The 12,666-nt window shown below is 38.9% G+C and overlaps 1 protein-coding gene across 4 annotated transcripts in view; it reads left to right on the forward strand.

The window, feature by feature from the left end:
* The window catches only part of MACROD2 (mono-ADP ribosylhydrolase 2), an 890,001-nt gene that overhangs the window by 179,440 nt on the left and 697,895 nt on the right, over positions 1-12,666 (forward strand). For all 4 annotated transcript variants that reach the window (XM_074917676.1, XM_074917770.1, XM_074917932.1 and 1 more), the window contains exon 4: positions 12,233-12,262. In XM_074917676.1, coding sequence (XP_074773777.1) covers positions 12,233-12,262 — 30 coding nt within the window. The remainder of the gene's footprint in view (positions 1-12,232; positions 12,263-12,666) is intronic.

Genomic DNA, 12,666 nt, shown 5'->3' on the forward strand with positions numbered 1-12,666 from the left:
TTGTGGTGACGATGGTAAGTTAACCACAAGCATCTTTGCCACCAGAGGGTGAATTCACATCATCCCTATTGGGTTCACAAAACACAGAGGTCCCACATTGCCACCTGACAGTGTCTGCCTCTCGTCACTTCTCCCATTTAGGGAAATCAGGCTTCCTCATGTGGTCTTCTGATCTGCATCCAACAGTCGTGTCTCTTCTAGACAGCTGAACTATGTTGTCTAACTGGGAATAACCCTACATGACAAGGTAGCATGAGTCCTGCTTGGTATGGGCAACATTTTCTAAATTTGATCAGTGGTACTAGCAGGAAGCAAGGATGGAAAATTTTAAGGGATGATGCTCTGGTGCATACATGATGAAATTATTGATTAGGTGTTGCAGCTTGATCATTTCTTTTTCTGCATGGCATTATCAGTGTGTGACAGTGCAGCCAGCCTACCCTCTTGTTGAGCTTCAGAGAAAATGAAAGATTCTTGTCCAGTCTAACCTCAGTAAATTTTTCATCAAAGCCTTAATACCACTTCTGCCAGATATTATCTGCTTGAATGCACAATCTTGTAACGACAGTGCCTATTTACTGCAGGTTTTTTTGATAATAGCTTTAATCTCCTTCATCATTAAAAAGTGCCTGGAATCTTACAGATCTTGAGAGTATAATGAAACACTCCTTGCTTTATTTCTCACGCAGCCATGGGGTACCCAAGGAGCAAGTATGCAGGTGCTACGAAGGCAAATGAGGTGCAGGGCACTTTTTGGTAGGCAAGTAACTGAGTAGTACAGCTCCAACCTGATGATTGTTGAGATAAATCATGACCTGTGAGCATCTGCAGCTGGGAAAGATTAGAAACCCCCAACGACCTGACAGGAAGAAAGAATTGTCCCACACGATCTGAAATCCTGTCATTGCCAGGTATTTAATCTTTCGGGTTTTGGCTCTGTCATGCCTTTAAAAATATCTACAGGCCTTCACATCATTTTGATTACTTGTGATATCCCTTTTCTTTAAAGTTCCTGTATAGAGTTTTTTAAGCTTTCGAGACATGTGAAAATGCTAAGCTAACAGTAATTTTTTTTTCCTGTATTTTTTTCAAACATTAGATTATGTTTCACCTTTTAAGACATGTAATGGATTGTATGTTCCAGGAACAGTAAAATAGAGAAGATAATTGATCTCTCTCTGACAGACTGGATAAGTGTGCCCATCCAAACCTCATGAAGTTCAACAAGGGCAAGGGCAAGGTCCTACCCATGGGTTGGGGCAATCCCAAGCACAAATCCAGGCTGGGTGAGGAGTTGGATGGAGAGCAGCCCTGCGGAGAAGGACTGGGGGGTATCAGTGGATGGAAAACTCATTATGAGTCAGCAATGGGTGCTCACAGCGCAGAAAGCCGACCGTGTCCTGGGCTGTATCAAGTGTGGGCAGCAAGTCGAGGGAGGGGATTCTCCCCCTCTACTCCACTCTTGTGAGACACCCCCTGCAGTGTTGTGTCCAGCTCTGGGGGCACCAATGTAAGAAGGACACAGACCTGCTCAAGCAGGACCAAAAGAGGCCATGAAGATGACTGGGGGCTGGAGCACCTCCGATGTGAGGACAGACTGAGAGAGTTGGGGGTGTTCAGCCTGGAGAAGTCTTCAGGGAGACCTTAGAGCGGCCACCTAGTACTTAAAGGGGCAACAGGAAAGCTGGGGAGGGACTCTTTATCAGGGAGTGTAGGAATAGGATGAGGAGTAACAGTTTTAAACTGAAAGAGGGTAAATTTAGATTATATATGAGGAGGAAATTCTTCCCTGTGAGGGTGGTGAGGCCCTGGCACAGCTTGCCCAAAGAAGCTTGGCTGCCCCCTCCCTGGCAGGATTCAAGGCCAGGCTGGATGGGGCTTTGGGCAACCTGGGCTGGTGGAAGGTGTCCCTGCCCCATGACAGGGGGGTTGGAACTAGGTGACCTTTTTTAGTCCCTTCCAACCTAAACCATTCTGTGCTTCTAAGCTAATTTATCATAAAAGAGCCAATTTCTGATTTCTCTGACAGAGTAATTTGATGGATACGCTTTATTCTTAGTATTGTGTCATGGTCTTCTCAAGATTTTTTTTTTTTTTTAGCTTATAGATGGTAACTTTTTGAAACAATTAAGATAAAAGTTTGGACAATGTTCTTATGGACAGTGTAGGATGTCCAGTGAATATTTTACTTAATGTGTTATTCCTGGTTTGACTGAAATGCTGAGGTTATTATGTTCTGCTTTCCCTTATAAAGGAATACGTGACTGTTGTTACACAAATATTTAGCCCTATAGCAACAGTTTGGGCCTATGTTTGAAAACAAAAAGTACAGTAAAATACATAACCAGATTCTCTCTGTCTTCTGTCATGTGGCTCACACTGACCACAGTGGGAGCTGCTTCTAATTTCAGGCTGTATAAAGACAGGATCGTTAGAGAGGTTATACAACACGTTCATATGCAGAGCATGTTACATTCACCCAGTTGGATACATTTTAAAGCAGACCTTCCTTCGGTGCTTTACTTGAAGGCTCTTCAAATCCTACATGTCTGCGCTAGTTGCTTGCAGGAGCTTGTAATTCATTGTCAAAATCTTCCTTCCAGGCTGCTTTTGCAAAAACATTGCAATAACACCTTGCCTTCCTCGGAACTTTATGGCAAAACTTGCAAGTGAAGTCTTGTCTGCATAGCTGGAAAAAAGTGCGAGGGCTGTTTTGGTGGGGCATGAGGTGTGTCCTTTTTTTTTTCTTCTTTTTTTTTAAAATTTTTTCTTCTTTTTCTTTTTAAAAACCGAATTATTGTTGATGAGTGTTAATACCCTGACAAAAAACAGTGGTGTGGGCACCTACTACTTTTTTTCCAAAATACACCCAGTGAGGTCAGCCCTGCAGCTGTAGCTGGGATTGACCTTGCTTAGACTATCCATGAGTAAATCAGAAGCACTGCAGGGTGTGCCTGCACCACAGGGTACCTCTTACTGCTGGTTACCCTGTGGAAAAATGTGCTGTGCTGCTGTCAGAGCAAGGCCCCAGGTAGCTTCTTTTCAGCAGTGACCTTTGATTTCATGACAATTTAGGGGTTTTTATTGTTTTGAAGCCTGGATGTTGATTATTAATGCTTCAAGACTGAAATGTGTTAGTTTTTATTACCTTTTGATTTCTTCTTGATTTTCAGAGCATAATTGTTGCTTTATTAAAACTTTCTGCAATCAGACATTTTCCTTCTTGAAATCAAATATTATGCAATTATTTCCTAGGGAAGGAAATTGAAATGGAATTTGTGATTAGCTACACCATAAGTACCATACCAATGTTTTAAAAATAAAAGTAAAAAAAAAAGGAAAAGCTTATAGGGTAGTGTTCTTGTGTACAGGTAGACTTTGGGAGGTTCAGAGCTGGTTGTAATCTTGAAAAGACAAAAGCAAAGAAAGCACAAAGAGCTTCACTCCAATTCTTTTCTGTTTTCCAGATAACCTGTTCTAGTACCTTTGGGATACTGGAAAGATGCATGAATTATATAAATTTCACTAATTATTTTGAAATAATTACAACCAAAACTGCTTTTCTAATTGTGGAGGTAGAATTTAAGACTGCCTCTTATTGTATTTTGCGTAGGCTTTTAAGTATTGATGATTACTCTACTTAAATGGATTAATTATATACTGCAGCACTTTGATTCCCTTTCATGTTACATTTACAAACCACACAAATGGCCCAAATTATGAGATGAAGAATTGGATGTAGTAGACCTGAATATTTTTTTACTCATTATTCTGCCCTGAAATACGTTCCTGTTGCTTTATGTTTTAGCTCGCCTGTATTCTAAAATACCTTGATGATCTAGAAGGCAATTTTAAGTGGTTGAGAAAACCACAAACTGACACACAAAATGGATGAAATCTTAATTCATAGCTTTCCCTTTAGCATTGGGTAGTGTGTGTGACAATATATCAACCTGTGTTTTAGAATGAAATTATTGCTGCTTTGCACCTGTCTCATGTTTGCCAGAAAAATGAGAAGAACATGAAAAACGAGCATGCCTTCTGCAAAGGGGTTCATGCAAAACATGACGATGGATGTTTCTGTGCTTACCAGCCAGTTTTAGCCTTTTCTAGCTCCTTCTCATTCAAACTGCTGCTTCTGATTCAACAAGTCTGTTGTATGATGAGATCAGCCTCATCAAACAGGTTCTTCTAACTGTCCTTCATGAGTTGCTGATGGGAAACTTTTCCTTTTGCATCGCTTTTTTTCCTTTGATTTGGAATAGATGTTTCTGACTAGCTGAAAATAATATACCAGTGGATGGGTGTGAAGGGTATGAATTTCATTGGTATGAGTGTGTGTGTGAACTGCTGTTTTTCGGGATTTCACCTGGAAATGTTTTGCAAAGTTGTGCTTGGGACTGAAGATCTCCTGATGAATACTGTTTTTAAAAACAAGTTCATCTGGGTTTTTTTGGATATTCTTTTAAGTTACATTTTTTGCTGTGGTTGACTGACTTCCCCAACAAGAAGTAGTTGTGGTGATTTGGAGTCCTGAGGCTACTGTAAAGTTATGCTCCTTTTAAAGTTGGAGCCTAATCTTGAGTCCATATGGAAGTTTATACAGCAGCATTTAAGAGGCACTCTAGGCCAAAAGCCTCCTCTCATGTTCTTTTCAGTATGTGTTAGTCAACTTCAATTTCTGTTAATTTTCTCTTACTCTGCATTAAAGAAATTAGTGTATTTCACTGTAAGATAAAAACCTGTCATTTTGCTCCTTCTACTTTGAAGGTCTGCCTCCGATGTACTCTAAATTATAAATTGCAGACTGATAGCTGTGTGCTTATTTCTGTACTGTGTTCACAGTACACTGCTGCTGCTGCTCACTGCTGCCTTGCCTACGTTGGGTTTTCTGGGTTTGTTGTGGTTAGTTTTTTTACTCTTCATATCAGATTTCAGAGATGCTTTGCATATGACTGATTAAGCTTAATGGGTGTAATATATAACTTTAAAAAATAGCTTTCTTGCATAAATGCACATAATGTATTGAGTTGGTAGTGTATTAGAAGAAGAAAAATAACTGAAAAGTTATGACAGTTATTGTTTCCTTATTGAATTCAGAATGTTGTGAAGGCAATTTCCTTGACAGAATCAACTCCAGACCACTTACTAGTATGCTTTTTTTTTTTTTTTCCTTGATCTACCTATGAAATACCTTTACAAGCTTGAAATGGGAGATAATGACTACTTGACTTGCAAGCATGGCAAAACTTAGTTTTAACAGTTTGTTCTCTGTGCAAAATTTGTGAGGGAGGAATAGAATAGCACAGGTTGTATGAGAAGTAGACCACAAAGCCATTTTATTAGTTCCAGATACAAAACCTGTACTTTTAATTGCACAAAGCCTTCCGTTAGATTTTATTTATCTTTTAAAGCAGGACAGATTTGTAGTGTGCACTTTCAGTATCTAGGAAGAAAGCAAGGCATGGAAAATTCAGTCCCTTTCTTTTGTCTCCCACATCATCTGCTTTGCTAAGACAAATAAATGATGGAAACTTCATGAGCTGAATTGTTTGGACTCATTAGGTCATGCTTCTAGACATCTTGGCTTTTTAGAAAGAGAGCTTGAAGTTGGTACTGTTTTGGTAACAATAAAACAAGACTGGGTAGATGTTCACATCTGTTTACAGAGGTTTTTTATGGGCAGAAGAGGAGATTTCTTAATATATAGAAGCTCAAGTCTTTGTACATCGAGAATGTGATGTGCTCTCCATCACCCATGAAAAGCAAGCAAACCCCAAAACTATTGGGCTAAACTCCGAGGCATCTTAGGAACCCTCAGGAGCAGAGCAGGTCAAGGCCAGGCCTTTGGCCAGTGTGGGGTTTGCTCCAAGGAGCTGTGACCTGAGGGCCAGGGCGTGCAGAGCAGCCAGGCCTCTGCGGGGACCAGCCCACTGCCCTTGAACCCAGGGTGTAGCCCTCTTGTGAGGCTCCAGATTGTGCACCAGCCAAAGAATTCAGTCCCAGTTCGGCTCTTTGGTGTTAGTCCAGAAGGATGAACGCTCTCTCCAGGCATACAGGGAAGCCACTTGTTTGTAGAAATCTTCTGCAGCATAGAAAACGTTAAGTAAATTGCTGCTACCCATATTACGGAGCTGTTTCTGCTCGTGGTTGCATGCAGATTTTCGTCACACCCTCTATATGGAGTAGCTGAAGACACTATTTACAGAAGGTGTCTGAAGATGCTAACAGTGGTACTTACTGATGTGTCCAAATGTTTTAAGTCGATCCTATTTTGTAGGCTGGGTGGTTTTCTAATTTCTAGTAGTCTCTGCTTTGCATCATTAGGCACTTACATAACTCTGCAAATCTGGCTCAGTCTGTTATTATAATGTTGTTTTACCTCTCCTGATTGCCGTGGCTTTGTGTGCGAGGAAGTATTTTGAGTAAAGTTAATTATAGTGGTGACGATGCTGTAGTATACTGTGTATGGCTGTATTTTATTTACTATATATAGTTCAAAATTACTTCATGATCTTTAAGCGTAAAGCTTTTTACTTTAAGGCACCAAAACACACCTCATGTTAAAAATGGTTGAATGTTCCAGGTGCAGTTGTTACCTCAGTCTTCTTTGTTCTCTCTGCTTTCTTGAGAAAAGATCAAACAAAATGCAGTGACAGGTAAGGATGTCTCACAAAGCATGTAGGAGAAATGTAGCTTCCCGTTCCATAAATTACTGGTACTCTGCTCAACAGCTGCCTGTTATGATGTTTTATTGATGAATAAAAATGGTGTCTGAGGCAATAGAATGTCTTGCATCTTACAACACTGCCAGTTATAAAAATGTCTTCTTGAATAAATTTCACAATTAGAAAGTATTGACAAAAATATTTAATCTTTTTTACATCAAAATAAGCTCAAACATCTGCTGCCAAAGTCAGACAATATCAAGTAATCTTTTAAAAGTATATTTTTATTATACTGACAGATGCATGGCTGCATGACATAGATGTCAATTTATGTTACTAGTGCCATTAATACTTGACAAAGACATGCTCCCAGAAGATTTTACGTTTTTAAAATGTTGTCAGATGAGTATATGCCAACAAAAAGTAACCAGAGTTATTCAGCTATGTTGTTAACAAAGCTAAAAGCATGTTATCTCCAGAGACATCACAAAAATTGGTATTCGCATCTTTTCTATTTTCTAAATTCCACAGAAATGACAGCAGAAAAAATAATTATGTGCCTGCAAATGTCTGTTTAAGCAATGCATACATACATCCTTCTTCACTTTTTATACCTTTTGGATTACAGCACAGAAAGATTTTCAGTTTCATTTGAGGTGAACTTCTTCAGTATTCATTTGCTTACCACAAAATTTCAAATAATCCTACTACTTGGCAAGGATGTTGTTATAGAGAGAACATTGAGGAAAATGTTTGCCAGAGTTCCTGGTCTGCTTGTTCAGTCAAAAAAGTGTTGGAAAGCCATATGACTTAACTCATTAAGAAGGCTGAGATTTAAAACATTCATGTCCAGTTCTTATTTGTCAAGTATGCTGGTATATTCATTATTCAAATTTGTACATTTTAGTAACTTGAGATTTCATTGTGGGTATTCCATAATGAGAGACTAAGCTTACTTTAAATCCTTCCCTTCCAGGTCTTTTATTTTCCTTTTATTTTTTTTCTTTTTCCCCACAGAAGTGTTTTGGAAGGAATTTTGTTTCTTAGAGCAAGAGTGGAATTTTGTGTGTAGGCCAGACCAGCATTCATGGAGTTTGTTTAGTAGCGCTGTCCGGGTGCTGCTATTCTATGTTAAAAAGCATAAAAGTCTAGTCTGTTGAGGTGTCAAGTCATTTGAAATACTGAATTTCTGGCTGAAACTGGGGTCATAAACATCTCATTAAGGGCTATATCGTTATACTCAGTGACTGTTTTTTTCTTTTAATTTCTTCGAGATGGGCGTGAACTTTGTCAAAACACTTTTTAGTGCCAATGCATGTAGTGTAATGAAAAGAAGTCTAGAACTAAAGCTCTGAAAGCCATATTACTACTTCAAGGTGTATTTCCGTTTGTTCTACTGAGGCAGGCTGTGAAGGTGAGATCTGTCTCTCAAAATGCAGAGGTCAACTCCTTCTAAAGTAGTAGTAATGCACACCATCTCCTGTGCTGTGATTTGTCTCATCCTGAAGCTGCTATTTAAAATACACTACAGGACCCTGTCCCCAAATGTGGTGTTTTTTTTCTTTAATTATTATTATTTTTCACTGAAGCCTATGTTACTGGTGCAGGCAAAATTATTTACAATTAGATGAGCTCTCACCTCTGCTGCCTCTTGCGAGCCATCGCTAAGTGAGATGTTTTGGATAAGGCTTTATCAATGTGTGTTATATTTCAGTCTGACAAGAAAGTATGTAGTCTGCTGGCTGCTTGACCACTCTGTGTCATCGCTCCTCTTAGTATAAATGAGTACATATTAAAATAATATTTCAAGGTTTTTCTTGGGAGTGGATTTTCAGAATTAATGCCCAGGAATCTGTTGTGGACTGTAGTTTGTAAGGAGGCGATTTTAGAAAGGTTGGGCAGGTTGACTTGAAAGGGTAACGTGGGGACTGAAATGAGGTGCAAGAAGTCTTTACCTCACATTTCTTTGGAGCCCCTCTTATTCCTTGTTTTCTTTTACCGTTCTTTGCCTTGGTAACTTGGTAGCAATTCAGTCTTCCTCTCTCATCACACCCCAGGTCTCCTGTGACTTGAGAATCCTGTGCAGCTCTGGAATAGAGAAATAAGGACAAGGCGTTAGTCAAGATGGATTTACTAGCTGTCTACAAATGTTGTAACGTGTGCTACCTAAGGCTGGGCATGCCCTAAGTTACGTGGGGGAGTTGTGCGTGTGCACAGTATAGTGGTGCAGCCTGGGGAGCAATTTGGACTGCATCACATTTGGAGGTTGAAAGCTCCCAGGGTCCCACCACTGATTACTCATACTCAACTACCCACTGTTGAACCTCTGCAGCAGGAGCCCCTTGCAAAGCGTTTTGCAAGACTTGATCATTTGGGAGAACTGATGGACAAAATGCAGCTGTAGATTAACACTGAGGGACTTGAGAAGAGAGGCCATGCTTGTTCCAACATAATATGGTGTGATTACAGCCATGGGGCTGTGCTGACCTCCTCTCTGAATCCAGGTGAAAACCCCCAGCTCTGGCTGGGGAAAAGTATTCGTTAGGTGTTAAGTGACAAATTACTTCTTTAATGGTAAGGCTTTCCCAAAGATGGAAAGAGAGATATAATTTATTGAACCTTTCAGGTACAATCTGAAAAATCTGAAAATAAAAAGTTCTTGCTTTTTGAGTGACATATTATCTTTCTGGAAAGGATACTGTGGATATAATTCAGTCATGTTCCTTCCTGGCATCATAGGAAAATTGTTTGATTTTCCTTCTAGTATGCAAGCATGATTCTTTTTTTTTTTTTTTTTTAAAAAGCGCGGCTCTGAATTATTACTGCAATTTCAATAGCTGTAGTAGATGCACTGCAGCCAAAAATCTATTTGAACTGTTTTTGCTGTTTCTATAGAGAAGTGTGTGATGCTGACTTATAGTATATGTTATTAACAAGTTTTAGAAAGTATTGGAAAGATGAACATTGTCAGGGAAGCTTAATGAGAGAAACATAATTCTCTGAGAAGCCATCAAATGGGAGTTTGCAATGGGGATGTTGGCTGGGTATCAGAAGAAAGTTTTCTAGCAGTGGAAACTGGTTACAGTGAGGTATAACAGGTCATAGCTGTGTCACTTCAGTCTCTCAAACATAGTATCTGAAATCCTAGAATTTGACTCATTCAAGAACTAGAATAGTAACTGTAGGTGTATTCTACATTGTCAAAAAGAATAAGCTTGAATAGCATTCTCATGGCAGTAGATGACACTTTGTTACTTTTATTTTCTTCTGGCATGAAGTCTGCTGATTTTTATCTCAGATAAACTAATTTTACTGCAGGGGATGTGATGTTACCTGTTACAGGCCACCTTTGGAAGCTGCTATAAAAATATGTGGGGCTGTTTTTAATTTGTGTCTTTCTTTAATAGTGAATTTCAGTGAGGGCAAGAGCAGGTTAAATATAGAAAGATTGAAGTTCAGTGGCACTCTTTGCAATATGTCTGCACGCATTTATATTACTATCATTATATCTTTTCCAAAGGCAATTTATATATGGCAATATTTGTTCCACGCTAGCACTTTCTAGAGGATAGCCAAGAGTCTAAAAAGCAGTCTTGTTATGCTATATAAAAGCAAAGCAGCTGTGACAGTGATGTCCTAGCAAAGCAGTTGATCATAGGATGTAGATAATGAAAGTTACGGATCTGAGCTAATATAACAGTACGCAACTGTTATATTAGCTCAAAATGTGACTTACATTAGCCAAAAAGGAGGATTTGCACTGTCTTCTCCACACTGTGTTGCCACATCTGCTCTTTCCTAGCCACACTGTTCTGCTGCTTGTGTATCTCTCCGTGACACAGTTCACCTCAGTGATGTGTTGGAAATCTGAACCAAAAGGAATAGTGGATAGTTTTCAGATGGTTTACTAGGTTGCATTCCACCCCCTCCCCCCCCCCCCCCCCCCAAAAAAAAAAAAATCCAGACAGCAAAAAGGAAGTCAGGCACTTCTTTGCAAATGGCTACAAATGGCTTTGTTATAGAAACAAAGATTATTTGCCTCATTTTCTTCCATCTAATCTTGCAGAGGGTTAGAACCAGACTTGGATCAGAAAGATACATGAAAACATACCTCTAGGTCTTGTTCTTAACAATTTATTCACTCAATGAGTGTAGGAGCAACTAGTCCTAGGATGGATAACTGTCCCCACAGTTTGCAGTTTACTTTTATTTGATCTTGTTGGCTATGCTGGATATAAAGCTGCATATTTATTTCTTTAAAGAGCATTGCATTTTCAATACTCTAGAGCTACTTCTTGAGTCACTGTAAGGTAATAATATTAATGGTATGTGTTGCTTTTAAAATTAAGAGATCTTGGGTATGCTACTTTGATGGAAAATCTATCTTCTCAATGCAGACAGTTTCACTGCAGTGTCAGGGAAAGCTGGCTGCAAGTGGCTGAGCTGACAGTGGATGTTAAGTCAAAAATGTTTGTGGAATATCTGAAAAAGAATTGAGGAAGACCAAGGTAACTGTTAATTTTTTGTAAAAGTCTCAAGAAAGTGATGGAAAAAAGCAGCAGCAGGGAATTTGCTATTTACAGTCTCCTATTCAGGAAGCAGAGGGAAATCACAGAAACAATAACATAGATCAGTAGGAAGTTTGGATACTGGAAAATATGTAATTTATTCTGTGTATCTTGCCATCTACCCTTGTCCTGGAGCAGGAAATGGTTTGATGTCTTGCTTCTCCTTTACTCATCAGCAAGCAATAAGTACCTGTGTCCATCCCTTATACTCTTGCTTTTATACTGTGTTTTATCTCTATTACGATACGACAGGGATTTGTCTCCCACACATCTAAAGGGTGAATACTTTACTGAAGTCAGGCTTAGAAGCCTAGGCTGTCCTTCTGTTTTTGCCCAGTCTGTGAAAGGAAAATGTTTGGCATGGCTCCAATTCTGCTAGCTTAATTTGAAGGACCATCTTGTGTCACCATGCTCTGAAAATTGCTTTCCATAAGTGATTTATCCATTTCTGGCATGAGTAGCTGGATGGTTACAGTACAGAGGCAATTAAGCATACTGAGTGAAATCCCGACCTAATTGCATACAATGGTAAAACACCCTTTGATATCAATGGGGCCAAGGTTTCTCATCATCATCCTCAAAGGTTCCATGTCACAGAAAACAAGGAGAGCTAATCAAAAGTTGCATCAATGTCTATTTAAGTTTGTCTAAAATGAAATACTTTTATTTAATTTAGCAATCAAAAAGGAATGGGGTTTATAGAATTTTAAGCTCAAGATTGTGATTTCATAAGCTATCCCAACACGTTAGCTTTAATAATTATATTACTGTTTTATTTATTAGCTTATATGTTCAGAGATATTGCAAAATAGTGCAAGGGTAAAGACTGTGATTACAATTTACATATATGGTTGTTTTTGCAATAGATGTTTTTGGTAAGTGGAGAGTAGCAAAGTTACTGAAACTGGAAAATCTCTTGTGAGACATCTTATGTTTTGGTTCCATCTATATTTAGAAAGCTCAATGCTAACAGTTCTCCTTTTGTTCTTCTTGCAGCTAATTCCAGCCTTCTTGGAGGCGGAGGAGGTGAGTCTTTGCTTTTAATGCTGTATTTATTCTTAAATAAGTGTGAAATATATGCTGAACAAATGTAGTGTTTAGTTGGATATAAAATAATATGTGATAAGTTCAAAAGATGGAAATGTAAAATTATTAGCTGGGAAAGCTCACCGAAGTGGATAACATTTCATGGCATCAAGAGGCAGGGTTTATGAGTGCTGCTAAATCTGGTTTCTCCTCTGAATTAGGCTGGGGCTGACCTGTATATGAGGCTGACTGAAACACGAAGGAACTGAAGTGCCTTATGTTATGTTGGGTTTAAGTATTTAGGATTTTAAATTTACTTCAAGGGAACCTTGAACGTGTGTTAAATAAGCACTTTTAAAAGAAATGTTAAATAATTAAAACACAGTAAAAAGTAATTTTAGTCG

This window comes from Athene noctua, chromosome 1 (genome assembly GCF_965140245.1).
Source record: "Athene noctua chromosome 1, bAthNoc1.hap1.1, whole genome shotgun sequence".
NCBI classification, from domain to species: Eukaryota; Metazoa; Chordata; class Aves; order Strigiformes; family Strigidae; genus Athene; species Athene noctua.